Raw genomic sequence first — 26,395 nt, forward strand, 5'->3', positions numbered from 1 at the left:
TACTCATAACCTTGTAAAACAAAGTTGTTAACATGTCATTACAGTGATTCCGGTCTCTATGCTTTCATAAGCTTTTAAAGAAAAGTTTTGATATAGTTAAATCAGTTTTTAAAAATCAAAGTGAACTCCTCTGAGGAAATACCTTTTTTGTTTGTTTCTAATTCTTTGGCCCGGAAATTCCAACATCCTCAAAAGCTTACATTTTAGGATCAGGGAAGTTGAAAATATAATCCCATTTCTGTTATGTGATAATCTTAATGTGCTAGTATATTTGTTCAGTGTTAAAAACTAAATTTTCAACAGCTCTCCTAACTACAGGATAGATAATATCAGTGCATTATGAGCCTTGGATTATGAAATATATCTGTATAATTTCATTATAAAATGTTTTGAGGAATAAGTCTGGGTCTTAGGTTATTATATTAATAATTAACTAATAACATATTAGACATATTATTATAGTGTCTCTCAGCTACTAGCTCAAGCTGCTAAGGGAAACCTTTAATACTTCATGGCCATTCCATCCTCTTTTCAATACAGAATGTTTTGATTTACAGTTATTCTCGATTTTTCCCTTCTTTCCTGGTTATTATAGTTATTCAGTTGAATTTCTATCTTTACTCTTTACAGTATAATCTAGGTTTGGGAAAACTTGTTTAGAATGAAGGATGTTTATCTTATACTTCCCAGTGTCAGTTGAAACCCAACTGGCTTCAGTTTCCAAACTGTTCACCTCTGAGGTGTTTACATGTGCAATTCAGATGATGATCATCATTACTTTACTCTTTAAAGCTAGACTAACAGCCTAAAGAAAACAGATGTTTCCAGAGTTAGGGAAAACACCCTGAGTTCAAACAACCTATCATCATATTTAAAAATAAAACCAATGTATGTAAAAACACAGAATGCAGATGGGTTTAAATAAATGTTAATAATGACAATAGAATATATGTAATTTTAAAGTATATTTCTAAATGAATTTTAAAATTAATACAATATGCAAAAATTGGCTTAATAGATCTAAAATGCTACTTCATCTGGATGTTGGTTCTAGAACTTGAGAAGGCGCTGCTGCTTAGTCATCTCTACCTCCCCACCGTGATTAACATACTATCTTGCCCATGGCCCAAACAGCTATTAAATTTAAGTTGATGAATAACATACTTAATAACTATGGCTCTTTTATAATTAAGTTGCTATTAAATCACTATTTCATTGTTGCTAAAATAGCAGCAGTGAAACTTTGCTCAAGAACAGATTTAAATTCAGAACAGACTCAACTCAGAATGTATGGGTTTTAATAAATAGATAGATAGATAGATATTTGCTGAATACATAAATGCAGCCACATATGGATATATTTGTAAATTTGTATATGCATATATTTATTTAGTGCTCTTGAGTATATACAGAGAAAGAAAAACTAAAATCTGAAATTATGGATTTGGGTACATATATATACACAAATACCAATAAATATTTAGAATAATATATTATTAAGTAAAAATGTATTTCAATTTAAATGAGAATTGCATGCCAAGAGTCTGGTGGACACTAGGTGTCACTAAAGCAAAGCTCAAACTAACAACAACAAAGGGGTAAGCTGTTCTAAAATGATTTCCAGGGGAGAATGCATAGCAGCCATTTTACTTAGAATTCTGCATTTTATTTTTAGGATTCATAACTCAAATATTCAAATTCACCAGGATGAAATAAATAGATGGAAAGTATGCACTGAGGTGGAAGGGGTTATCCCCTTTGCCCCCCACTCCCATGTCAAGGGGAAAAAAAAAAGAGAGAGAGAGACTAATTTTTGCTGATTCAACCTTGAGGAAAGCTAGATTTATTCTTCAAATTCATGCCTACCGACATTGTCGCAGGCTGACACCTGAAGAAGGAATCTGTGCTCTCCCCCTCCGGACAGCTAGGGCGTGGGAGCAGGAGTGGAGGTCTGAGGTCATCTCTGTGGACTGCCCCTTGCTCCTAATGGACCTTCTGACCTCTCTCCCACACCTGGCCCTGAAAACGTCAAGGCATGAGGACCCTAGGTATTGCCTTTGATTTTTTTTGCTTACACTTCACTTTCAACAACAATTTGGGTGATACTGTCACCAGGGAGCTGTTACAGACAATAAAATGACTTACTTAAAAAGCTCATTTCTGTCTATGGCTCGGTTGGTCTGGGGGTCGACTGCGTAGACAGTCAGGTCACATTTGGTATAATCTTCTAGAGAAAAGGCGTCCCCATGCCTGCGAGCACCAATGGACTCTACCACCACCTTGGCACCGGGAATTTGCTCCTGAACATAGCGATCCAAAATCCTATAAATCAAACAAAGTACAAACGTGACATTCACTCTCAACTTGAAATGACATTTAGTAAATGAAAAATGATGACAGCCTGGTTTTTGCTAATGTTTACTGAATATGAACACTTGAAAAAAACTTCTATTTTTTCAGCATTTAACTCCCAGTGATGCTAGAAACTGAATAAGGTAGAAAGAGGTCATCAACCATGTCCTGTTTAAGTCAAGTCTAGACTTTTGGAATTTATGATACCATTTGAGCTCTATGTGTCTCATGGGAATTGCCAACTATATTGTACAAATAATAAACCTACCTATGGTTTATAGGAGGCAGGGGGTCTTAGAACTCTTGTGTTCACATGGTTGGTGTTACAAATTGCATGTTCCACCAGATTCTGTGATACATGGTGCATGGACTGTGATACAAGGTCCAGGACTAGGATACCTGTTTCCCTCATGGTATAAAGACTCAGAGCATTACAGCAATGAGAGAAGGGAGAGATGTTTTACCAGGTTAAGAAAAATATTGCATGCAAATTTCAGAAGCTATTTAGGTGAATACAAACAACGAAAACATCTATCATTTGGTCTAGAGTCAACAATATTCAACAGAAAGGACAGTAATAATGGTAACCTATAGGTAATTTCTGGAAAATACAATTTTTTCTAATTGCATAATTTGATTTTAATCGGAAGCACAAGTTATCGCCATATAAGTGTCTGTGGCCTCTATCATCACAAATGACAATTTCCTTAATGTCTTTTCCTTATTAAAAACTTTACATTATTAAGCCCCATGGATTAACATCAGAATCTATATTATTAAATATTTATAGACATTCAAATGTAAATAAATTGATTTTAATAACTAGACGCAGCAAATATCTTTACATTTATCTACAGATTGGACGCTCCATTTGGAGTCTATGTTGTGAGGCCCTTTCCAAGGGGGACAGTTGGAGCAATATCATCTAAAGTCCTTTAATACATCAGGAAATAGCTTTTAATTCAGATGCCAAAACTGACCTGCTTTCCGCTCTATTAAAAAAACATTTCCTTAAGGGTCTGGTGTGTGTTTAGTTTGCGCTTGCCAGAGAAGCAGCACTGATACTGAGCCTGGGGGACATGGCGGCACCACTGAGCACAGGGGTATGGCCCACACCAGGGGACGCGACCCATGGTAGCAAAGCACTTTTTCTGTTGGCTTTTATTTTCTTTTTAATTGTGTTTGTTTGCTTTTAAATGTGTAGGGAGCAGCATAGTCAAAGTCCCTCTTCTTAAAGTACGATTCATCCTTGTCCTTTTCTCAGCAGCTCACACCCACTGGTCCATCTGCCTGATAGGATCTCTTCTGATGAGATCCTTGCTGAGGAATAAAGAAAAGAAAATGTATTCTCCCCGGAACCTGAGAATGGCTACACGAGGAGACACAGACTATGGGGCAGTATTTAGCCGGTGTTTTAGGATTCTTTTCCTGAGACAGTTATGCTCCCTAACCAAAAAACAAAAACAACAACAACAACAACAACAAAAACAAAAAAAAAAGGAAAAAGAAAGAAAGGCCTTGAAACCAAACCACCTTATACTCTTGACAGTTGATATAGGCATGAATGGGAAGAACATCCGCAGTAAAGAGCTCGGATGTTTGGCTTCAATTTTCAGCTTCTTTATTTACGAACTGCAAAATCTTAGACCAGTAAGAAGCCATCAAAGGCTCAGACTCCTTAACCACAAAAATGCGGAAGTCATCTGCCACATGGGAGGACTGTGTGCATTAAATGTGCAAACGCTTATAGTCAAATCTCTGCACAGTTTTGAGCACATAGTCACTGTTCCATAAAATATGATTATGCTTATTATTAATTTGGCTTAAAAGTTTGCATTAATAAACTTCTCCCCTGCCTCTAATTCATTCAAGACATTTAATGAATTTGTGGAATTGTTAAGAAAGCATATTTCTCACTAGTAATATTAGTTCACAAATCAAAAACCAAATATGAGTACGTTGTTAAAAATACTGCAGAAGGTGGCTATCTGTCCCAGTACTGCACTTTAATAATTTATAACTGCTGCAGTGCATGTACACATTGATTAAGTATGTTCCAAGGAAATCACTTATATATGCATAAACTATGTTTTCCTACAATGAAGAAATTTGTCTATTGAGCTTGTGTCTTCCTGTATTTGGGGGAATATTGCAGACTCACTGTGACTAAAACTTTAAATGTGGAATGAAATACAACTGTACCAATTGCTTTATCACATCAGGGAATCACATACCAATGAAGTCTAAAAATGCCTTATATCATTTAAAACATGGAACAATGTCTTCTCCCTGAATTCTTTTCTCTTAAAACTTTGGAGATCTTCTGGAATGAAATACCCAGAAGAAAAAGGTGTCCAAACTTGAACTCCTTCCTTACCTTTTCTGATAAATACATGTTAAACTAAATTTAAACCTTTTTAGATGAGAACACATTTTGTAAAAATCTATCTTTCCACTTGCCATCTACGTCCATAGACCTAAGCATGTCTGCCATGTCTGTCTCTGTGTCTATTACCTACATACATGAATATATTACATATATACATATATATGCTATTCAAAGGATGGCTCTTTAGCCCTTGATCTTCAAATGCACATGGGTACATTGTTGCTTCCTAAAGCAACTGAGCTCATGATTTTTTTAATCACTTACTTTGAACTGACTCATATAAATTAATACCACTGTTTAAATTACCTTTATGTTTTGCTTTAAATTATTAATATGCCAAGCCAATTCATACATACAGTTTGGAATCAAATGTCATGAGAATTTACTACATGTAAATTCATTAAGAACACACGTCTCTCTCCAGCCTGTCAGCCTAAATTATTTGCGCACTACGAGCATACAGAGACAGAGAGACCTTCAGTGTTGCTTATCTGTAACACCTATATCATGCATATCCCCCTATATCAAGGGAGATGTCTGCAACGACATTTATATAATGTTAATAATGTTTAGGTTCAGGTGGCAGGATTTTGAGTTTGCCATAAAACATTCACGGAAACTTGCCTCCTTATATTATGTTGCTTGAATTTCTTGTAATGGGCATAAGAAAAGAATATGGTCATACTTTTAAAAACTCTTTAGCTCCCTACTTCCTCTTTCCCAACTTTTTTTTTTAAATAAATATTTTATTTATTTATTTGAGAGGGAGAGTGAGCGAGAGAGAGAGCACGAGCAGGGGGAGAGGGAGAAGCAGGCTCCCTGCGGACCTCGGGATCATGACCCCAGCTGAAGGCAGACACCTAACCGACTGAGCCACCCAGGCTCCCCTTCCCCAACTTAAGAAAAAAAATTATTTTGGGGGGCGCCTGGGTAGCTCAGTCATTAAGTGTCTGCCTTCGGCTCAGGTCATGATCCCAGGGTCCTGGGGATCGAGCCCCGCATCGGGCTCTCTGCTCAGCGGGAAGCCTGCTTCTCCCTCCCTCAGTCCCCCTGCAAGTGTTCCCTCTCTCGCTGTGCCTCTCTGTCAAATAAATAAATAAATAATCTTTTAAAAAAATATTAAAAAAAAAAAAAAGATTTATCTATTTATTTGGGGCAGGGGGCAGCGGGACACAGAGAGAGACAGAATCTCAGGCAGACTCCCCACTGAGTGCAGAGCCTGATGCCAGACTCAATCTCACAACCTGAGATCAGGACCTGAGATGAAACCAAGAGTGGGATGCTTAACCGACTGAGCCACCCAGGCACCCCAAGGGAAAAAAAAAAAAATCTTTATATACATTTTCAGAGTTTAAAAATATATATATAGAAGATTAAGTTGGAGTTGGAGTTGTCTAATAAATTTATAGCAAAACTCAGGTAAGTGGTTAGTGCGAAATTTTCATTCACTCATTCATTTATTTTCATTCATTCATTCCATAGATATTTATTGAATGCATACCATGGACCAGGCACTGTTCTAGACACTTGGAATATATCAGTGAACAAAACCAAGATCTCTGATGTCACAGAACTTGCATTCTAATTAAGCAAGATAGATAAGATAATAAAATAATAAAATGTGGGGCACCTGGGTGGCTCAGTTGGTTAAGCATCTGCCTTTGGCTCAGGTCCTTATCCCAGGGTCCTGGGGATCGAGCCCCTGCATTGGGCTCCCTACTTGGTGGGGAGCCTGCTTCTCCCTCTCCCTCTGCCTGCTCCCCTTGCTCGTGCTCTCCCTCTCTCTCTAATAAATAAATAAAATCTTAAAAAAATAAAAATGAAAGTAAAATAGTAAAATGGCAGGAATATTTAGGAAACGTGTCACTCGGAAGTCGCTGTGTGAGCAGACTGAAGGAGACAGTGAGTAAATATGGACATCACAGGCAGGAGCCTTCCAAGAGGAGGAAATTGCTAACCACCCCTCACTCCCCTTACCCCACCACCATGTGAAAAGCAAGGTGTATGAGTGTGGCTGGAGCAGAGAAGGTGGGAGCAGATCAGGGAGGGGCTTGTAAGGACTGGAAGGGCATTACCTTCTGTTCTGAGTAAAACCAGGATCCACTGCTGGAGTTTAAACATGGAAGTAATGTTAAGTGACCTCACATTTAAAGCAAGTAACACTGACCATTATGTTGTGAACAGGCCGCAATGGGGGCCAAGAGGAGAATTGGGGAAACAAGTTAGTAAAGACTTTAAGGAGATGAAGGACTTGCTAAATGCCCAGTCTACTCAGTAATTTGGAGGAAGAGAAGATACAACATAATCCCTGATTATGAGCCATCTATGAACCACATAATCAAGTATTAATATCTGTGTATTATTAATATGCCTGGTTAAATGTGCAGAAGGCATAAATCTTTTAAAATAGATCAATAAAGGCAATGCTTAACTGGACAAATACTCCCAGTAATTATCTACTTGACCTAGATAAGCTCTGGCCTTTTGTGGTTGTTCATTTGGAAATAGGTCAATTTTTATAGATTATACTTTGTTTAAAGAAAAGCAGAAAGGAGAGACTAGAGCTCCGAGATCAATTTCTGATGCCTCATTGCTTCACTTGAAGTGTCTGCCTAGGCACAGATGGCTCTCAAAAGAGGGAACCATTTTTTCAGAGTTCCGGCTGCTTCTTTTTGTTGCCTTTTGTACTGAACACAGAGCACAGACCCCTTCTGTCTTCTCGTGCCATCCGAATTGTTTCCTAATGAAGTCCAGCATTTTGTGTATGGGGAAAAGTTTGTCAACGGTGACAATGTTATAACCACGCTGTTACACAGCATGGTATTAAAGCTGGCTGACGTCTCAGGAAAAGTGGGATTTATGCATAGCCACCAGGTACTATTTGATGATACCATTCGATGATACTAGGTCTATAATGCAGAGAAAAATGCACTCAACTGCAAAAATGAAAAGAGTCACAGAGAAGTATTTATTGACTGCAATATTCTGTGAAGGACCCCAAAGGGCTGAGGATTTTCCACCACTGTGTGCCTCTTGCACAGGAGCTGGGCCATTTGCTGCTCCCCACTCCCCTCTTGATTACCCAGACTATTCACACAGTGGCTGCTTGCCCCAAGAACAATCCTGCTAAAGCCCTATAGAACATTCTGTCCTCCTTCCCCAAGGTCCTTGGGAGACTTCCATGCCTGGCATTTTCAAATAAAAGCTTATGCTAATCGTGTTCTGATTTTCTCCCACAATTTTCAGTCACCCGCCCTCCCCCTCTCATTGGCTTTATAGAAGAAATGTTTTAGAGATGTACGAATATTAAATTTTAGGGAAAGAAATCTCCGGCTCTGTTTTAGATTAGGATGGGGATGGGGCCTACAGTTTATATAATGTCATAATTGCTGAGTGATTTAATACCTGCTATAAAGTACATACTATTTGGGATCTCTAAAGAAGTAATACTACGTGGACACTGAACCAGGAAATACTTTTAAAGCATGTTGATTAATTATTTTCCTGGAAATACAAGATTAGGGTTCAGACAATACCCCCTTTTACACGTGACAGTGTTGGATTTTACCCAGCCTTTGCTCCTGGATGTAACAAGAAGTGCCCCAGGCAGCGGTGTTCCAGGAAATGACCTATTGCAAAGAGCCATCCTTCTCTAAGCCATGGGGGATGCCGGCACAGATCCTCCAAATTCCCATTTTTTGCCTCATACATGATTAGCTGAACTGTTTTGTCCCAAATGATCAATCAAACAAACAGACAGATAAAAATTCTTGTTAACCAAACACTGGTTAAGTTTTTCTCCTTCCTTCAGGTTTCTGGATTTTGACCCCCCTTTGCCTGGGACAGCGTACAAACCCACAGGTCCCTCCCAGAACGGCGGATGTTGGGGCGAAACACTCTCTGATCTAGATCCACTGTTCCGTTGCCCCACTTGCCCACAACTGGTCCCTTCTACCCTTGCTCACTGCTCCCTATAAAAGAAAGGCTTTCTCTGCCTAACCTTTGAGTGCCGTTGACCTCTGGGTCAGACAGTTCTGCCCAGGACAATGGTTCTTCTCCCTAGTATCTTAGTTCCTCTCTCCGGCCTTAGAACAATCCTGAGAAATAAAGTCTGTCTTCTAAATCCAGATTTGTTTGTCTTTGACACACAGAGCAGGCACACACCTGAGGGAGACTGTTTTTCACACTCCTATGACGTCTTATTAAATGAGTGTGTATTACCACTCATCAAAGTGGGTGATATGCAAAGAATGTTTAGCAAACTATGTGAGACCAATGATTATTCATCACCCCTTTCCCCGATCCCGTGCTCGCTGTCCAACAGCCACGAGGCCCCACATTTCCAACTGCATTCGCTGCTTTTCTCTCACTGAAGACGTGTGAATTCTCATCAGCACTGCTTAATTATTATAATTTAATAATTTATAATAATAATAATATAATTAATAATAATTATAATTTGAAATTGTTCAAACAAACTACAAAGTAGCAAGCTTTGAGGTTTGTTTCAGCCACTAAAAACGACAAAAATATGAGCAAGGCCTGATCAAGCCCCCACCGCCGACTGTGGTAAGGAACGGTCATCCCGGACACCGCCTACTCGTGGCCAATGGAAGCCACGGCGCCGTGGGTCAGTTATTGCCATCAGGGGTAGACATATGTCCAAACCGCAAGAACTGTCCTTAGTCTTTATAAGATACGCAAAAAGAAGGCATTGATAAAAAAGGCACTAACGGGCGCCTGGGTGGCTCAGTCGGTTAGGCATCTGCCTTTGGCTCAGGTCATGATCCCAGGGTCCTGGGATCGAGCCCCGCATCGGGCTCTGCTCTGCGGGAAGCCTGCTTCTCCCTCTCCCACTCCCCCTGCTTGTGTTCCCTCTCTCGCTGTGTCTCTGTCAAATAAATAAATAAAATCTTTAAAAAAAAAAAAAAAGGCACTAACACCCCCATGACCCATGTGAACTCTGTTGGGTTTTGGCTGCAAAGCATTTATATCTCTCCCTAAAAACACCCTGATTTCAATGGAGGAATTAGCCCAGTGCCCAACACGTACGAGTGACTTGAATCCATGGTCCCGTCCTGCCTCATCCCGTGCCAAAAACGGCTGCAGGCAACTCAAGACCAGGCCCTCTGCTCTCTGGAGTTTGGACACAAGAGTTGTAAAACGGTTGGAACTCACTCACCGAGGTGCTACGTGTTCATCAGACTGAAATCTCACTTGCACCTATTCACCCCTGTGGGTTCTTGTTTCCCTGGGCTCTGCACCTGCCCCTGTTCATTTCTACTCCCCAGCCCGTGTTCCTTCCTCTTACTGTCACGGTCGGTTCCCAAGAGCCTCCAGCAAAGCTCCCTCCACTGAAGTTAGCCTCAGCCCATTTCCAGCACATTGGACCTCGTAAGACACATATTTCCTTTGAAGGTCCCGCCATACCAAAGCACAAGTCATTTTTCTAATTCTCTCACAGAAGCAACATCTGTCTCATTTTCCTAATCAGGGTCTAATGGGTCCTGCTAGACTCCTTGTAATTCCGATGGCCGTGTATTTTGCTTTCTGCTTGAAGTTGCGTGGCTGCTCATTATAGAGTTTGAGAAGAATTTGTATTCTGGAAAAATCTAGTCATTTACATTTGCCCTGAATCTAAATTCTTGGGAGCAATCTATCAATTTCAAATACAAATAGTGTAAACAAACATATAACAGAAGAGAATTTGATTATAAGAAACTTTTTCAAAACAAAGATGGTCTTTGATCTTCCAAGAAGCAAATATAGTGCAAATGAATTACTATAGTAATTACGATCATTAACCAAAATTTAAACTTTTATTTAGGCTTACTGTTCTACTTTAGTTTAAAAGATCTGTAATGTACGCATAATATTTAGTAATATGTTACTATGCCATCTCTAGACAAAGTTCCAAAAACTCCAAAGTTCTAAATATAATTAACACATTTTATATGCATATAAATATACATAGGTGTACATATATGCATGTATTTACATAATATATGTGTTATATATGTGTATTTGTATGTAAATGTTGTTTTATACACATATAAGTTTATATGAAAATACATGTGTATAAAACATTTTTTGTGTTACCACGTTAATTTTAATTTTAACTAGTTTATAATTTAAACTAGAAATAGCTTATCTAAGTAGCTTTTTACAATAAATGTTGGATAAATAAATTTTGCAATAAATGTTGACAGGCATATTTAACTGAACTTTTTTTTATGTGCAAATAGCTTTTTTCTTTAAATCATAAACTGAAGTCACCAGTGAAGAACTGGGTCCCTTAATTTATTCTCAAGCCACATTTTTTTGGTAGATGCCCCTACATTTTAATTTACAACATCACTTTATCCAGTTACCTATATGTACCTCTTCAGTGAGTCTCAACCACACATTGCATTATAAAAAATTAAGTGTGGAGCCTCACAGAAATCGTTTTATCGCTAACGCAGGTATTTATTTATGGCTGATTTTACCTTTTAGTTTTTCACACTAAAATTATTACAGCGGCTATCTTTTCAATCACCATTTGTGAGAAGGAGCCAACCTAAAATTACTATTTGATGGAAGTTTCTGTGTGCAGGAGAAGCCCACTCCCTAGAAAAGGATGGGTTGGATATTTAATTCAGTTTCCCTCTTAAGAAGCCCTGCAAAAAGGAAGTGGTTAGGAACCCAACCTGCTGCTGGCCCTTGGATAGAAACTCAAATTTAAACCTCTACCACTTGCTATCGTGTGTGTCTTGGTGGAAATTACTACTTCTCAACTCAAAGCTTTAGGGAACTCAATCTGTACAATGGGGAAAGTAATCAGACCTACCTCAAAGGGCTCTGCGAGAAGTTAATTTGATAGCACCCTTTAAGTGCACAAGACCCAACAAATAAAAAGAGCACCGCAAAGATGTGTTACTTGTTGTGGTGGTTACAGCAACTTCTCGCATTTCCTGATTGCAAACCCCACTTAGCCTTGTGTCGCAGTAAATGGACTGCATTTAACCAGCAACAGAGGGACTCCACCCCAGGTACTAGTCATAGTGTTTCAAAAGCCTGGCTAAAGAACCCACTGCAGATGGCCACAGGGACCCAAGGTGTGAGTTCCTGATATCCTGCACTGATAGACCGTTAGAGATGCCACCCAGACGACATCCCACGTAAGGTTCTGAGAAACACGGGACACTATGTACTTCACACTATGTACATGCTATGATATCCCGCAGGATACAGGCATTCTCCTCCAAACTGGCATTTCACTCAGAAATGGTTCTTTTTTTTTTTTTTCCTCCCAATTTTGTAACTGATTCTGTTCTTTTTGGTTTTTCATTGGTTTGCTTCTTTCACTTTGGCCCCAACCCAATGAAAACCAAGTTCCGGACTCCTCTAGCGACTCGGCAGGGCTCGGTCGCATTGTCTGTATGGTAGTCTCACTCCCGACTCGTTTAATGTCTTTCTATTCTGTTTGCTTTATTTTTATGACTCATGTTAAATACATATTACCTTGTTTTATTGTATGAATCGTTGTAAAATGCCTAAAATTCTCTTTGAGTAGGTGGAACATTAAAAAATAATTACGTTTAGCATCTAATACAATTTAGATAGAAATGAAAGTGTCTAAAATAGCATTTGTGTTGCTGCTGATACAAATCGAATTTTTTTTTTTTAAAGATTTTTTATTTATTTGTTTGAGAGATAGACACAGCGAGAGAGGGAACACAAGCAGGGGGAGTGGGAGAGGGAGAAGCAGGCCCCCCGCGGAGCAGGAAGCCCCATGTGGGGCTCGATCCCAGGACCCTGGGATCATGACCCGAGCTGAAGGCAGACACTTAACGACTGAGCCACCCAGGCGCCCCACAAATCGAATTTTCTTATATAAACTTGTGGTTGAATTTATTTCTCATGTTAAAAAAAACTGCAGCATAGACAGAGGTAGATTGTGCATGAGTTGGAGAAAGTTACAAGAAGAACCATATGTGTAATTAAGAGAGGAGAGGAACTGGCTCTTGCTGATTGGGTGTCTGAATTGAGTGGATGCACAAGGGAACAGTCTAGTACCTTATACCACAGGTTGGGACTGATTATAAAAAATAAGCTGTTTGGGGTGCCTGGGGGGCTCAGTCGGTTAAGTGATCTCAGCTCAGGTCTTGATCTCAGGGTCGTGAGTTCAAGCCTCACGTTGGGCTCCACATGGGGTATAGAGCCTACTTAAAAAAATAATAATAATAAGCTGTTCTATTTGGCAAAATTTCTGCACCATAAAATGTAAGAGAATATGATAGAAAGAAGAATTTTGATTTTATGTATTTTAAAAACCTTTATAAAGTAACTGTGACTCATGCTTTAATGGAGCCACCCATAACCATCTTTCACCCTACATCCGCTTTCTAGTTCTGATCTCTTTGGTGCAAGCAAAAGCCCTGAAAAATAAACTGAATGGAAGGGTATGATATTTGGGAACAGTACAACAGAGATTATGACACTCTACTTTTTTAGGCTTCTCTCTCCAATATCCCCAATTGTGTTTCCAAAGATTTTTTTGATGAAAAGATAAGTACAATAGGAAGCTGGAAAATGCCTTTTTTTACTGCTTTTGTGAATGGATTTTATCTTTGGATTATGAATAACCACTTTCCTCAAATCACAGAATAGAATATAGCTGTATAAATTAATTTCTTTCATTAACTTTTATTAATGTTAATAATTGTGTTAATAACTGATAACACTTATGTTAGTGATGTTGATAAGTAATAAGTTAATAAGTGATATATATATCACCAATCATAAGTTAAAATAAGAATATTAGAGCCAATATAGTGGAACCTTCATTATAATTGTCTCTTATGAATTAAACTGATTTCCCCCCTCAATCAAAATCTACTCTTCACTCTTGCTTTTCTTAAACAGAGTACTTCCTCCAATATGGTTTTATTTTTTTAATTCTTACACTTTGCTCACAGAGCAAACAAAGGCAATGAAAGGATGGCTCTATGTGCTGTAAAACTCAAAAAATAGCATTTTTAATTGATCTTCCATTAAAATAGACTTTCAGTGAAGGAAGAGTCTACATATCTCTTCTTGAAAACAATAGCTATAGTTCAAATATTTCAAACATTATTTTAAAATAAAAGCAAAATTAAAACATCCCTACTGGAATTATAGGAAGTATTTTGTTTGTTTTGGCTTGGTTTAACTGTTTCCAAGGGTGTGAGTACAACAACAAAAAAAGGCAAAAAAAGATAAAAGGAGAAAAAAAATACTGACTCTGCCAAAATATACCATGTAAATGTTACAGCTAAGCCCAATTTTTTTTTTTTTTTAAAGATTTTATTTATTTATTTGAGAGAGAGAATGAGATAGAGAGAGAGAGAGCATGAGAGGGGGGAAGGGTCAGGGGGAGAAGCAGACTCCCTGCTGAGCAGGGAGCCCGATGTGGGACTCGATCCCGGGACTCCAGGATCATGACCTGAGCCGAAGGCAGTCGCTCAACCAACTGAGCCACCCAGGTGCCCCCATTTTTTTTTTTTTTAATAAATGCATATTGCTGGGAAAAATGGGAGAGTGGCACAATTACATATTTAAATTTTTCTCTATTACATGTACCAGATGGCAAGTACAACTAGAAAGTCAATTTATTATCCCTCAGAATTTATTTCTCCCAACAGAAACTAATATCATTTTCACTATAAAGATTCTGAAATTTGTTAATTAATGAATGATGCATATTCTGACCCTTAAAATACAAAATAAACCTATTGAAAGCAGGGCATCAGCCCACATAATTCTTTACTGAATTACTATACAATGGAATCTCCAGAAAAGGTCAACTCGAGTTGGTAAGTCCTTGTTTTTGGTTAATTCTGCATGTAGGGAAGTATACACTTAACCCTCGAACACCATGGGTTTGAGCTGCGTGGATCCACTGATACATGGGATTTTTACAGGACAGCACCTTCAATGTATTTTTTCTCCTCTATGATTTTCTTACTAACATCGTCTCTCCTCTAACTTACGTCATGGTAAGGATATAGTATATAATCCACAGAACATACAAAGTGTATGTTAATCAGCTGTGTTACTGGTAAAGTTTCCAGTCAACAGCAGGATTAGTAGTTGAGTTTTTGGTTGAGTCAAAGGTTATACGTGGACTTTCAACTGTAGGGCACCCTGAGCCAACTGTATATGAATTTGGGAAATCCATGGGACATGAAATAAAAAAGTAAGAATTTACCCTAATACATCTGAAAGCTATGATCAGAAAAAAAACAAAAAGTACTGTAACTTTGATCCATTCTGACAGAAATTTAATCCTTAGTATAAATAATTTATTCATGTTGTGCTCCGATAGCGTATACCTTCAAATACCAACTAAGAACTCATACAAAATGGGACACTGTAACCCTCACAAACAGGACACCCGAAGGGGAGAGCTCCCCTCTTTGTAACTGTGGTTCCATGTTGTTAGCTCAGTACCGACACACTGGGGATAATTAAACATTTTGCTATCGGACACGAAATACAAATTGGACTTCAAATCCCTATACTTTTCCACATTTCAAGGAATTAAGCATTAAAGATACTACCACAATATGCATGAATAACAACACTGAGACACTATTTTATAAAAGTCTAATTGCATTCTGGGCTAGCTTCCATTCTGTAAAGAACTATGACTTCTTACCACACAGTACGTTTAAAGTATTTGTTCTTTGAAAAGGAGATTACTTCTTCTCTGCCAAAATAAAGCCCAAAACTGAGTATTTCAGAAAAAAAATAGCAGATGAATTTGCTTAATGTCTAAACAAAGAATAAAGGCTTTGAATAAAACTAAATCATGTTTTTTTTTCAAAGAATAATGAATTATACCTTGAATATTAAAAAGTAGGATTTCATTTTATGTTGAGTTTGTGTTTTATTTTTATGACTGGCTTCAATTTATTTTATAGCTATTAGAAGCCAATTACGGAAAATGTTGTTTTCAAGAGTCGTATATTGAAATGTCTGTATTTCATTCTGATAAAAATTAGATCATTTATGGTCAGCCTCTGTTGATAACCTCCCCAGCTTCAACCACATCTTGTGCTAAGTATACTTAAAATCAACATGTGATTGCCAATACGTACAATTTAATTTAAAATGCAGCAGACAAGAAAGACTACACAACTGAACAAACTCTCAGATACTAACATTTCATATAGTCCAGCTGGGCTTACATTTTTTTCACAGGTTTCCACTAGTTTCATGGGATTGTACCATATCTGCTATCCATAATGACTCAGTTCATGAGGAATAAATAAGGCAGAAGAAAATACCTTAATGCAGGGCTAAGGAAGTGGCCATGTGGAGGAAATAATGGAGTTTCAATTCATCACCAAGTTGGGAAATCAGCAGAATGATAATGAGAAAGAGAACAATGGCATCAGGACATTTATTGATGGGAACCAAATCTTGTTAATAAATAAAGTCAATGCGGGGCACCTGGGTGGCTCAGTCTTGTCTGCCTACGGCTCAGGTCATGATCCCAGGATCCTGGGATCGAGCCCGGCATAGGGCTCCCTGCTCCGTGGCCTCTCCCACTCCCCCTGCTTGTGTTCCCTCTCTCGCTGTGTCTCTCTCTGTCAAATAAATAAATAAATAATCTTTAAAAAAATAAAGTCAACGCTCTCCAAGGACAGAATACTATTACTTTCCCACATACCATGTTATCAAATTCTTCAGTGGCCAAGTAAGAAAAATCTTATTATTTTTTTTTTCCATCTGCTCAGAACCCAAACCCAGGAGTCGTTATTGCTTCTTGCCTTTGCTCATACATCGAATCCATGACAAGTTTTAGAGGCTGTACCTTGAAAATATACCCTTAATCTAATCACCTCTCCTGTGTTCACCTCTACCTCCAGTCAAGTCACCAACGATCTCTCCCTGGACTCCTTGCTCCTACAGACTCACAGCTGGTCACCTCATCTCCCACTCAACAACCTTTGAAAAACGTAAGCCAGAACATATTTCTCTGTGCAAAACTTCACAGGCAACATTGGCCAAAAGAAATATAATGCAAATCACATGCAAACAAAAATTTTAGTACTCACATTAAAGGATTCAAAATCAAAATGGTGAGATTAATATATTTATTTCACTCAGTATATCCAAAAATTATCATTTCAGTATAAAATCCACCTAAGAAATATTAATGATGTGGTCCCTTTTTTTGGGGGGGGGGAGTACCAATTCTTTTAAACCTGGTATGTATATTATACTTAGATCACCTTCCATTTGGACCTGCCACACATTTCAAGCACTCAGCTGCCTAGTGGCTATCTACTGGACAATCAGTTCTAAGGACTTTGTATCTTATGCAGAGGAAGATGTTAAATCCTCCAAGCGGCCAGTGAGATCCTATATACTCATTTCCTATCTTGATAGGATAAGCACACTCCAACAGCTGGGGTTTCACACCAGCAGTGTCCTCTCTCTGAGAGAACAGCCTCCGTGCTCCCCACCTCAACCCCCCACCCCCATCACAGTAGCCACATGGCTCTCTCCCTGAATTCCTTTCTGCTTGGTTTTCAGCTTATCAGAGGGCTTTCCTTGGTCATCCTATATGAAATAGTACCTTTCTTCCATCACTTCACTACTTGTATTTGTCTTTATTGCCCTCATATATATTTAATATATTGCCCTTATATATAGATATATATTTTATAGGTATATATAAATAACATATGTTATATATTTTTCTTCCTGTTTCCCCCAATAGAATGTAAGCACCACGGGAACAGAGACTTTGCTTTGTTCACTGCCATGACTCCTGTGCTTATAACCAGTAACTACTTTTTATTTAATAAATACATTTCCAGGGGGGTGGAGCAAGATGGCAGAGGAGTAGGAGACCTGGATTTCGTCTCCTCTCAGGAATTCAGCTGGATAGGGATCAAACCATTCTGAACACCTACAAACTCAACAGGAGATCGAAGAAAAGAATAGCAACAACTCTCTGAACAGAAAAGCGACCACTTTCTGGAGGGTAGGACGTGCAGAGAAGTGAATCCGAGGCGATATTCGGGAGGATAGATGGCAGGGGAGGGGCCTCCGTTGGCCGCTTCTGGCAAGTGATAGAGCCACAGAGCACAAAATCGGAACTTTTAGAAGTCACTCCGGTGGCTAAGCGGGGGGTGGAACTCTCGAGGGACAGTGTGGTCTCAGGACCCTCGGGGTCACAGAAAGACCGGGGGTGCCTGAGTGCGGCAGAGCTCCCAGGTATCGGAGCGGGGAAGCCGGGTGCAGAGACGGAGCCGAGGCGCGGACTCTCAGCTCGGGGTTGCCATAAATTGTGATCTGGGGCACAGTCGGGCCACTGCTCCTCCAGCAGGGACCCAACAAGCGGCAGATCCGGGGAGACTTACCTTCTTCCCCCGGGAGGAGAGGCGCAGGAGCACACCGAAGGGATCTGCTGGGTTTGGAGACTCCACACGGGGTCAGGTGCCAGAGATAGAAATGCTCAGTCACAGGCCGGGTGAGCACAGAGTGCAGCCGGAGACCAGGGAGACGGGAGTGACTGACTGCTTTTCTCTGGGGGTGCACTGAGGAGCGGGGCCGAGTTCTCGGCTCCTCTGTGGCGGAGATTGGGACACCGCCATTTTCACTCTCCACCTCCAAAGCTGTACGGAAAGCTTGCAGGGAACAAAGGCTCCTGAGAGCAAACCCGAGCAGATTACTTAGCCCGGAGGAGCAAGGGCGGGGTGATTCCACCTCCGGCAAAGACATTTGGGAACCACGGCAACAGGCCCCTCCCCCAGAAGATCAGCAAGAACAGCCAGCCAAGACCAAGTTTACCGATCAATGAGAACGACAGAACTCCAGCGCTAGGGGAATACTGCACATAGAATCCATGGCTTTTTTTTACCATGATTCTGTAGTCTTTCAAAGTTAATTTTTTTTTTTAACTTTTTTTTTTTTGAATTTTTCTTTTTCCCTTTTTCAACCACATCTTATCAATCCCTTTTTTAAAAAACATTTTTATTTTTCATTTTTAGAGTCATGTTCTATCCCTTCATAGTAGTTACCCGTATTTTTTGGCATATATATGTAAGTTGTTCTCTCTTTAAAATTTTGAGATAATTTCTTCTAACAGATCAAAATATACCCTAAATCTCTAGTGTATGGTTTTTTTCTACTCCCCTGCCTGATCACATTCTCTCCCTTTTTTATTCTTATTTTTTTAAATCCTCTTCTTTCTTTTTTCAAAAAACTTCTTATCAATTCCTTTTATAAATTTTTTTATAATTTCTATCTTTACAGTCATATTCCATCCCTTCATCATATCAACCTTTATTTTTGTACATATATAAGTTTTTCTTTCTTTAAAATTTTGGGAGGCACTTTCTTCTAACAGACCAAAATACACCCAAAATCTAGTGTGTGGCACTGATCTATATACCAGCCTGATCATATTTGATCATATTCTGTTTTTTTTCTTGTTTTGTTCTGTTTTTGTTTGTTTTTATCTTTATCTTTTTTTTTTCTTTTTCTTTTTTCTCTCTTTCCCTTTCTTTTCCCACTGCTTCAGGTCTTTTCTGATTTGTTTAAAGTATATTTTCTGGGGACGTTGTTACCCTGTTAGCATTTTGTTCTCTCATTCATCTATTCTCCTCTGGACAAAATGACAAGACGGAAAAAATCACCTCAACAAAAAGAACAAGAGGTAGTACCGACTGCCAGGGACCTACTCAATACGGACATTAGTACGATGTCAGATCTAGAGTTCAGAATCATCACTTTAAAGATACTACCTGGGCTTGGAAAAAGCATGGAAGTTATTAGAGAAACCCTTTCTGGAGAAGTAAAAGAACTAAAATCTAACCAAGTCGAAATCAAAAAGGCTATTAATGAGGTGCAATCAAATATGGGGGTGCTAACTGCTAGGATAAATGAGGCAGAAGAGAGAATCAGTGAGATAGAAGACCAAATGATGGAAAATAAAGAAGCTGAGAAAAAGAGAGATAAACAACTACTGGATCACGAGGGCAGAATTTGAGAGATAAGCGATACCATAAGACGAAACAACATTAGAATAATTGGGATCCCAGAAAAAGAAGAAAGAGAGAGAGGGGCAGAAGGTATATTAGAGCAAATCATAACAGAGAACTTCCCTAATTTGAGGAAGGAAACAGGCATCAAAATCCAGGAAGCACAGAGAACCCCTCTCAAAATCAATAAAAATAGATCAACACCCCGACATCTAATAGTAAAACTTATGAGTCTCAGAGACAAAGAGAAAATCCTGAAAGCAGCTCAGTAGAAGAGATATGTAACCTACAGTGATAGAAACATTAGAGTGGCAACAGACCTATCCACAGAGACCTGGCAGGCCAGAAAGGACTGGCAGGATATATTCAGAGCACTAAATGAGAAAAATATGCAGCCAAGAATACTATATCCAGCTAGTCTGGCATTGAAAATAGAAGGAGAGATAAAAAGCTTCCAGGACAAACAAAAACTAAAGGAATTTGCAAACACGAAACCAGCCCTACAAGAAATCTTGAAAGGGGTCCTCTAAGCAAAGACAGAGCCTAAAAGCAACATAGACCAGAAAGGAACACAGACAATATACAGTAACAGTCACCTGACAGGCAATACAATGGCACTAAATTCCTATCTTTCAATAGTTGCCCTGAATGTAAATGGGCTAAATGCCCCAATCAAAAGACACAGGCTATCAGATTGGATTAAAAAACAAGACCCATCGATATGCTGTCTGCAAGAGACTCATTTTAGACCCAAAGACACCCCCAGAGTGAAAGTGAGGGGGTGGAAAACCATTTACCATGCTAATGGACACCAAAAGAAAGCTGGGGTGGCAATCCTTATATCAGACAAATTAGATTTTAAACCAAAGACTGTAATAAGAGATGAGGAAGGACACTATATCCTACTTAAAGGGTCTATCCAACAAGAAGATCTAACAATTGTAAATATCTATGCCCCTAACATGGGAGCAGCCAATTATATAAGGCAATTAATAACAAAAGCAAAGAAACACATTGACAACAATACAATAATAGTGGGGGACTTTAACACCCCCCTCACGGAAATGGACAGATCGTCTAAGCAAAAGATCAACAAGGAAATAAAGACTTTAAATGACACACTGGACCAAATGGACTTCACAGACATATTCAGAACATTCCATCCCAAAGCAACGGAATACACATTCTTCTCTAGTGCCCATGGAACATTCTCCAGAATAGATCACATCCTAGGTCATAAATCAGGTCTCAACCGGTACCAGAAGATTGGGATCATTCCCTGCATAATTTCAGACCACAATGCTTTGGAATTAGAACTCAATCACAAGAGGAAAGTCAGAATGAACTCAAATACATGGAGGCTAAAGAGCATCCTACTAAAGAATGAATGGGTCAACCAGGAAATTAAAGGAGAATTAAAAAAATTCATGGAAACCAATGAAGATGAAACACAACTATTCAAAATCTTTGGGATGCAGCAAAGGCAGTCCTAAGAGGAAAGTATATAGCAATACAAGCCTTTTCAAGAAACAAGAAAGGTCTCAAGTACACAACCTAACCCTACACCTAAAGGAGCTGGAGAAAGAACGGCAAATAAAGCCTAAATCCAGCAGGAGAAGAGAAATAATAAAAATCAGAGCAGAAATCAATGAAATAGAAACCAAAAGAACAGTAGAACAGATCAACGAAACTAGGAGCTGGTTCTTTGAAAGAATTAATAAGATTGATAAACCCCTGGCCAGACTTATCGAAAAGAAAAGAGAAATGACCCAAATCAACAAAATCATGAATGAAAGAGGAGTGATCACAACCAACACCAAAGAAATACAAACAATTATAAGAACATATTATGAGTAACTCTATGCCAGCAAATTAGATAACCTGGAAGAAATGGATGCATTCCTAAAGATGTATCAACTACCAAAACTGAACCAGGAAGAAATAGAAAACGTGAACAGACCTATAACCACTAGGAAATTGAAGCAGTCATCAAAAATCTCCCAAAAAACAAAAGCCCTGGGCCAGATAGCTTTCCAGGGGAATTCTACCAAACATTTAAAGAAGAATTAATACCTATTCTTCTGAAACTGTTCCAAAAAATACAAATGGAAGGAAAACTTCCAAACTCATTTTATGACACCACTATTACCTTGATCCCAAAACCAGACAAAGACCCCATCAAAAAGGAGAATTACAGACCAATATCCCTGATGAACATGAATGCAAAAATTCTCACCAAAATACTAGCCAATAGGATCCAACAGTACATTAAAAGGATTATTCACCACGACCAAGTGGGATTTATCCCTGGGCTGCAAGGTTGGTTCAACATTCGCAAATCAATCAAGATGATACAATACACTAACAAAAGAAAGAACAAGAATCATATGATCCTCTCAATAGATGCAGAAAAAGCATTTGACGAAGTACAGCACCCTTTCTTGATCAAAACTCTTCAGAGTATAGGCATAGAGGGTACATACCTCAATATCATAAAAGCCATCTATGAAAAACCTACAGCAAATATCATTCTCAATCGGAAAAACAGAGCTTTCCCCCTAAGGTCAGGAACATGGCAGGGATGTCCACTATCACCAGTGCTATTCAACATAGTATTAGAAGTCCTAGCCACAGCAATCAGACAACAAAAAGAAATAAAAGGCATCCAAATCGGCAAAGAAGAAGTCAAACTCTCTCTCTTTGCAGATGATATGATACTTCGTGTGGAAAACCCCAAAGACTCCACCCCAAAACTGCTAGAACTCCTACAGGAATTCAGTAAAGTGGCAGGATATAAAATCAATGCACAAAAGTCCGTGGCATTCCTATACACCAACAACAAGACAGAAGAAAGAGAAATTAAGGAGTTGATCCCATTTACAATTGCATCCAAAACCATAAGATACCTAGGAATAAATCTAACCAAAGATTCAAAGGATCTGTACTCAGAAAAGTATAAAATACTCATGAAACCAATTGAGGAAGACACAAAGAAATGGAAAAACGTTCCACGCTCATGGATTGGAAGAACAAATATTGTGAAGACGTCAATGCTACCTAGAGCAATCTACACATTCAATGCAATCCCCATCAAAATACCATCCACTTTTTTCAAAGAAATGGAACAAATAATCCTAAAATTTGTATGGAACCAGAAAAGACCCCGAATAGCCAGAGGGATGTTGTAAAAGAAAAGCAAAGCTGGCGGCATCACAATTCCGGACTTCCAGCTCTATTACAAAGCTGTCATCATCAAGACAGTATGGTACTGGCACAAAAACAGACAGACAAATCAATGGAACAGAAAAGAGAGCCCAGAAATGGACCCTCAACTCTATGGTCAACTAATCTTTGACAAAGCAGGAAAGAATGTCCAGTGGAAAAAAGACAGTCTCTTCAACAAATGGTGTTGGGAAAATTGGACAGCCACATGCAGAAGAATGAAACTGGACCATTTCCTTACACCACACACAAAAATAGACTCCAAATGGTTGAAAGACCTCAATGTGAGACAGGAGTCCATCAACATCCTAAAGGAGAACACAGGCAGCAACCTCTTCAACCTCAGCTGCAGCAACTTCTTCCTAGAAACATCGCCAATGGCAAGGGAAGCAAGGGCAAAAATGAACTATTGGAACTTCATCAAGATAAAAAGCTTTTGCAAAGCAAAGGAAACAGTGAACAAAACCAAAAGACAACTGACAAAATGGGAGAAGATATTTGCAAATGACAGATCAGATAAAGGGCTAGTATCCAAAATCTATAAAGAACTTATCAAACTCAACACCCAAAGAACAAAGAATCCAATCAAGAAATGGGCAGAAGACATGAACAGACATTTTTCCAAAGAAGACATCCAAATGGCCAACAGACACATGAAAAAGTGCTCAACATCCCTCGGCATCAGGGAAATCCAAATCAAAACCTCAATGAGATATCACCTCACACCAGTCAGAATGGCTAAAATTAATAAGTCAGGAAATGACAGATGTTGGCGGGGATGCGGAGAAAGGGGAACCCTCCTACACTATTGGTGGGAATGCAAGCTGGTGCAGCCACTCTGGAAAACAGTACGGAGTTCCTCAAAAAGTTGAAAATAGAGCTATCATACGATCCAGTGATTACACTATTGGGTATTTACCCCAAAGATACAAAAGTAGGGATCCGAAAGGGTACGTGCACCCCGATGTTTATAGCAGCAATGTCCACAATAGCCAAACTGTGGAAAGAGCCAAGATGTCCATCGACAGATGAATGTATAAAGAAGAGCTGGTATATATATACAATGGAATATTATGCAGCCATCAAAAGGAATGAGATCTTGCCTTTTGCAACGACGTGGATGGAACTGGAGGGTATTATGCTGAGCGAAATAAGTCAAACAGAGAAAGACATGTATCATATGACCTCATTGATATGAGGAATTCTTAATCTCAGGAAACAAACTGAGGGTTGCTGGAGTGGGGGGTGGGGTGGGAGGGATGGGGTGACTGGGTGATAGACACTGGAGAGGGTATGTGCTCTGGTAAGTGATGTGAATTGTGCAAGACTTTTGAATCTCAGATCTGTACCTCTGAAACAAATAATGCAATATATGTTAAGAAAAAAAAAGAAAAGAAGAAGATAGCAGGAGGGGAAGAATGAAGGGGGGGAAATCGGAGGGGTAGACGAACCATGAGAGAGGATGGACTCTGAAAAACAAACTGAGGGTTCTAGAGGGGAGGGGGGTGGGAGGATGGGTTAGCCTGGTGATGGGTATTAAAGAGGGCACGTTTTGCATGGAACACTGGGTGTTATGCACAAACAATGAATCATGGAACACTACATCTAAAACTAATGATGTAATGTATGGGGATTAACATAACAATAAAAATAAATAAATAAATACATTTCCAGCTTCACATATGAATATTAGGACTTAAAAAGTTTAATTGAGAAGCCTGACACCTCCCAGCTGCTCCCTGATGGGCCAGGGACTTGAGCCTGGGGTCCTCTGAACTCAAAGGGAACTGGCTTCCTGGGTAGGGGGATAGCTAATACATCACTTAGGAATTTTACATGAGATTTTCCCCAAAGTGTTCTTGTATAGGAATCTGAATAGAATAAATAAGCTTTTTTTTTTTTTTTTTTTCCCCCTATTTGGAGAATACAACGCTCTAAATTAGGACTTGGCAAGTTAAAACACACAGGGCTTAATTCAGGCTACTTTTTGTTTTCGGAGATAAACTTTTACTTACGTAAATATTGTCATTAAAATCAGTAATTTAAAAGTATTATTTTTAAATTTTAAATTACTGTTAACATTTAAAAATTATAATAGAAATGTACTAAAACAATTTAAATAACATTATAAACATTATAAAAATTGTTTTAAAATATATTATTAGTCTATTAACATTAGTATTTATAAGATTCATATCTGTCCCTTTAGAGGTGGTGTCCTGACTGCCTACCCCCAGCTCTGAGTAAGGAGAGGGTAAGAATGATCAAAGCTAAGGTGTTTATTGATTTACCTTTCCATTTGACCTTTCCCCTCAAGACCAGTCTTTATTCCACTGATTTAAGAAAATATAAGTGCTAGTATTTATTGTTTACCATTTCATAGTTCTCTTTCCAAGAACTTTCATAGTTCTCTTTCCAAGAATTCTCCTCCTAGAAATATGTATCCTGGCCTGATTTCTGAAGTATGTTTTGTAACCTTAGTCCAATCCATCAGTTAGTTATGCAGGCACATTTCAGATGCTGTATCAATATTTCATGGAGATGGGTCCTTCTCCACCAATCAATACCTACTTCAGTAAAGTCCTATCACTGAATTTCCATATTGTATTTAAAGTAAGAGAAGTGCTTGAGCAACTCCATGACCTTGATGATCAATTCCAATTCCTGCTGTAAGGTAGGACTGCTAAAAACTCCTTCATGTATACTTTTCAAAAATGCCATTTCTGCCAATTCTTCAAGATTTAAATCTTAGAATCCCAAGCTTCTTTTGCTCCTTTGGGCTCCATGGTGAAGTAGAGGAGAATGGAGACACGGATGCAAACGTCTCCTACCTTCCTCTGGAGACACCCTTGCCAGGGCTTTGCTGGTAAGTTGAGTTTCTGTACCGTTATCCTCCCAGCCATTTATCCCACTGCTTAATTGCAAAATTTGTAAGAGAAACACAAGGCCCACGAAGAGATAAATCCTAAATTCCACCTAAAATACTTCAGAACACAAACACGAAAGGCCACCTGTGGTCCCAGATTCTCACTGGAATTTGCTGAATACATTAATAAAATTTAAAAGAAATGTGTTTCACCAGAAAGGAGCATTGGTTAATTCTATAAGCTCCAAATGACAAAAGTCATAAAACAATTTTCATTAGAGTTTCAGGGGAATGGGGAATGATCATTCCCATCACTATGGCAATGCCCCTTTAAAGGAGCTTTCTATTTTCAAGGCATTGTGTTCTTTGCCATCAAAGGATACTGTCCGCCCTCTGCAAAACCTTCCCCGTCATGAAATGAATGTCTTCGGTCATTACATTTTTCTTTTATCAACACTCCCAGTTTGCACTGATTTCATGCTTACCGAGAAAACTATGGATTATGATCTGGCCTCATTTATGAGTCTGCCTAAAGGAAGAAAT

The 26,395-nt window shown here is 38.9% G+C and overlaps 1 protein-coding gene across 7 annotated transcripts in view; it reads right to left on the bottom strand.

Moving 5' to 3' along the window:
* The window catches only part of PCDH15 (protocadherin related 15), a 1,707,782-nt gene that overhangs the window by 38,021 nt on the left and 1,643,366 nt on the right, over window positions 1-26,395 (bottom strand). For all 7 annotated transcript variants that reach the window (XM_078077809.1, XM_078077807.1, XM_078077810.1 and 4 more), the window contains one exon: window positions 2,146-2,322. In XM_078077809.1, coding sequence (XP_077933935.1) covers window positions 2,146-2,322 — 177 coding nt within the window. The remainder of the gene's footprint in view (window positions 1-2,145; window positions 2,323-26,395) is intronic.

Source organism: Halichoerus grypus, chromosome 7 (genome assembly GCF_964656455.1).
Source record: "Halichoerus grypus chromosome 7, mHalGry1.hap1.1, whole genome shotgun sequence".
Taxonomy (NCBI): Eukaryota; Metazoa; Chordata; class Mammalia; order Carnivora; family Phocidae; genus Halichoerus; species Halichoerus grypus.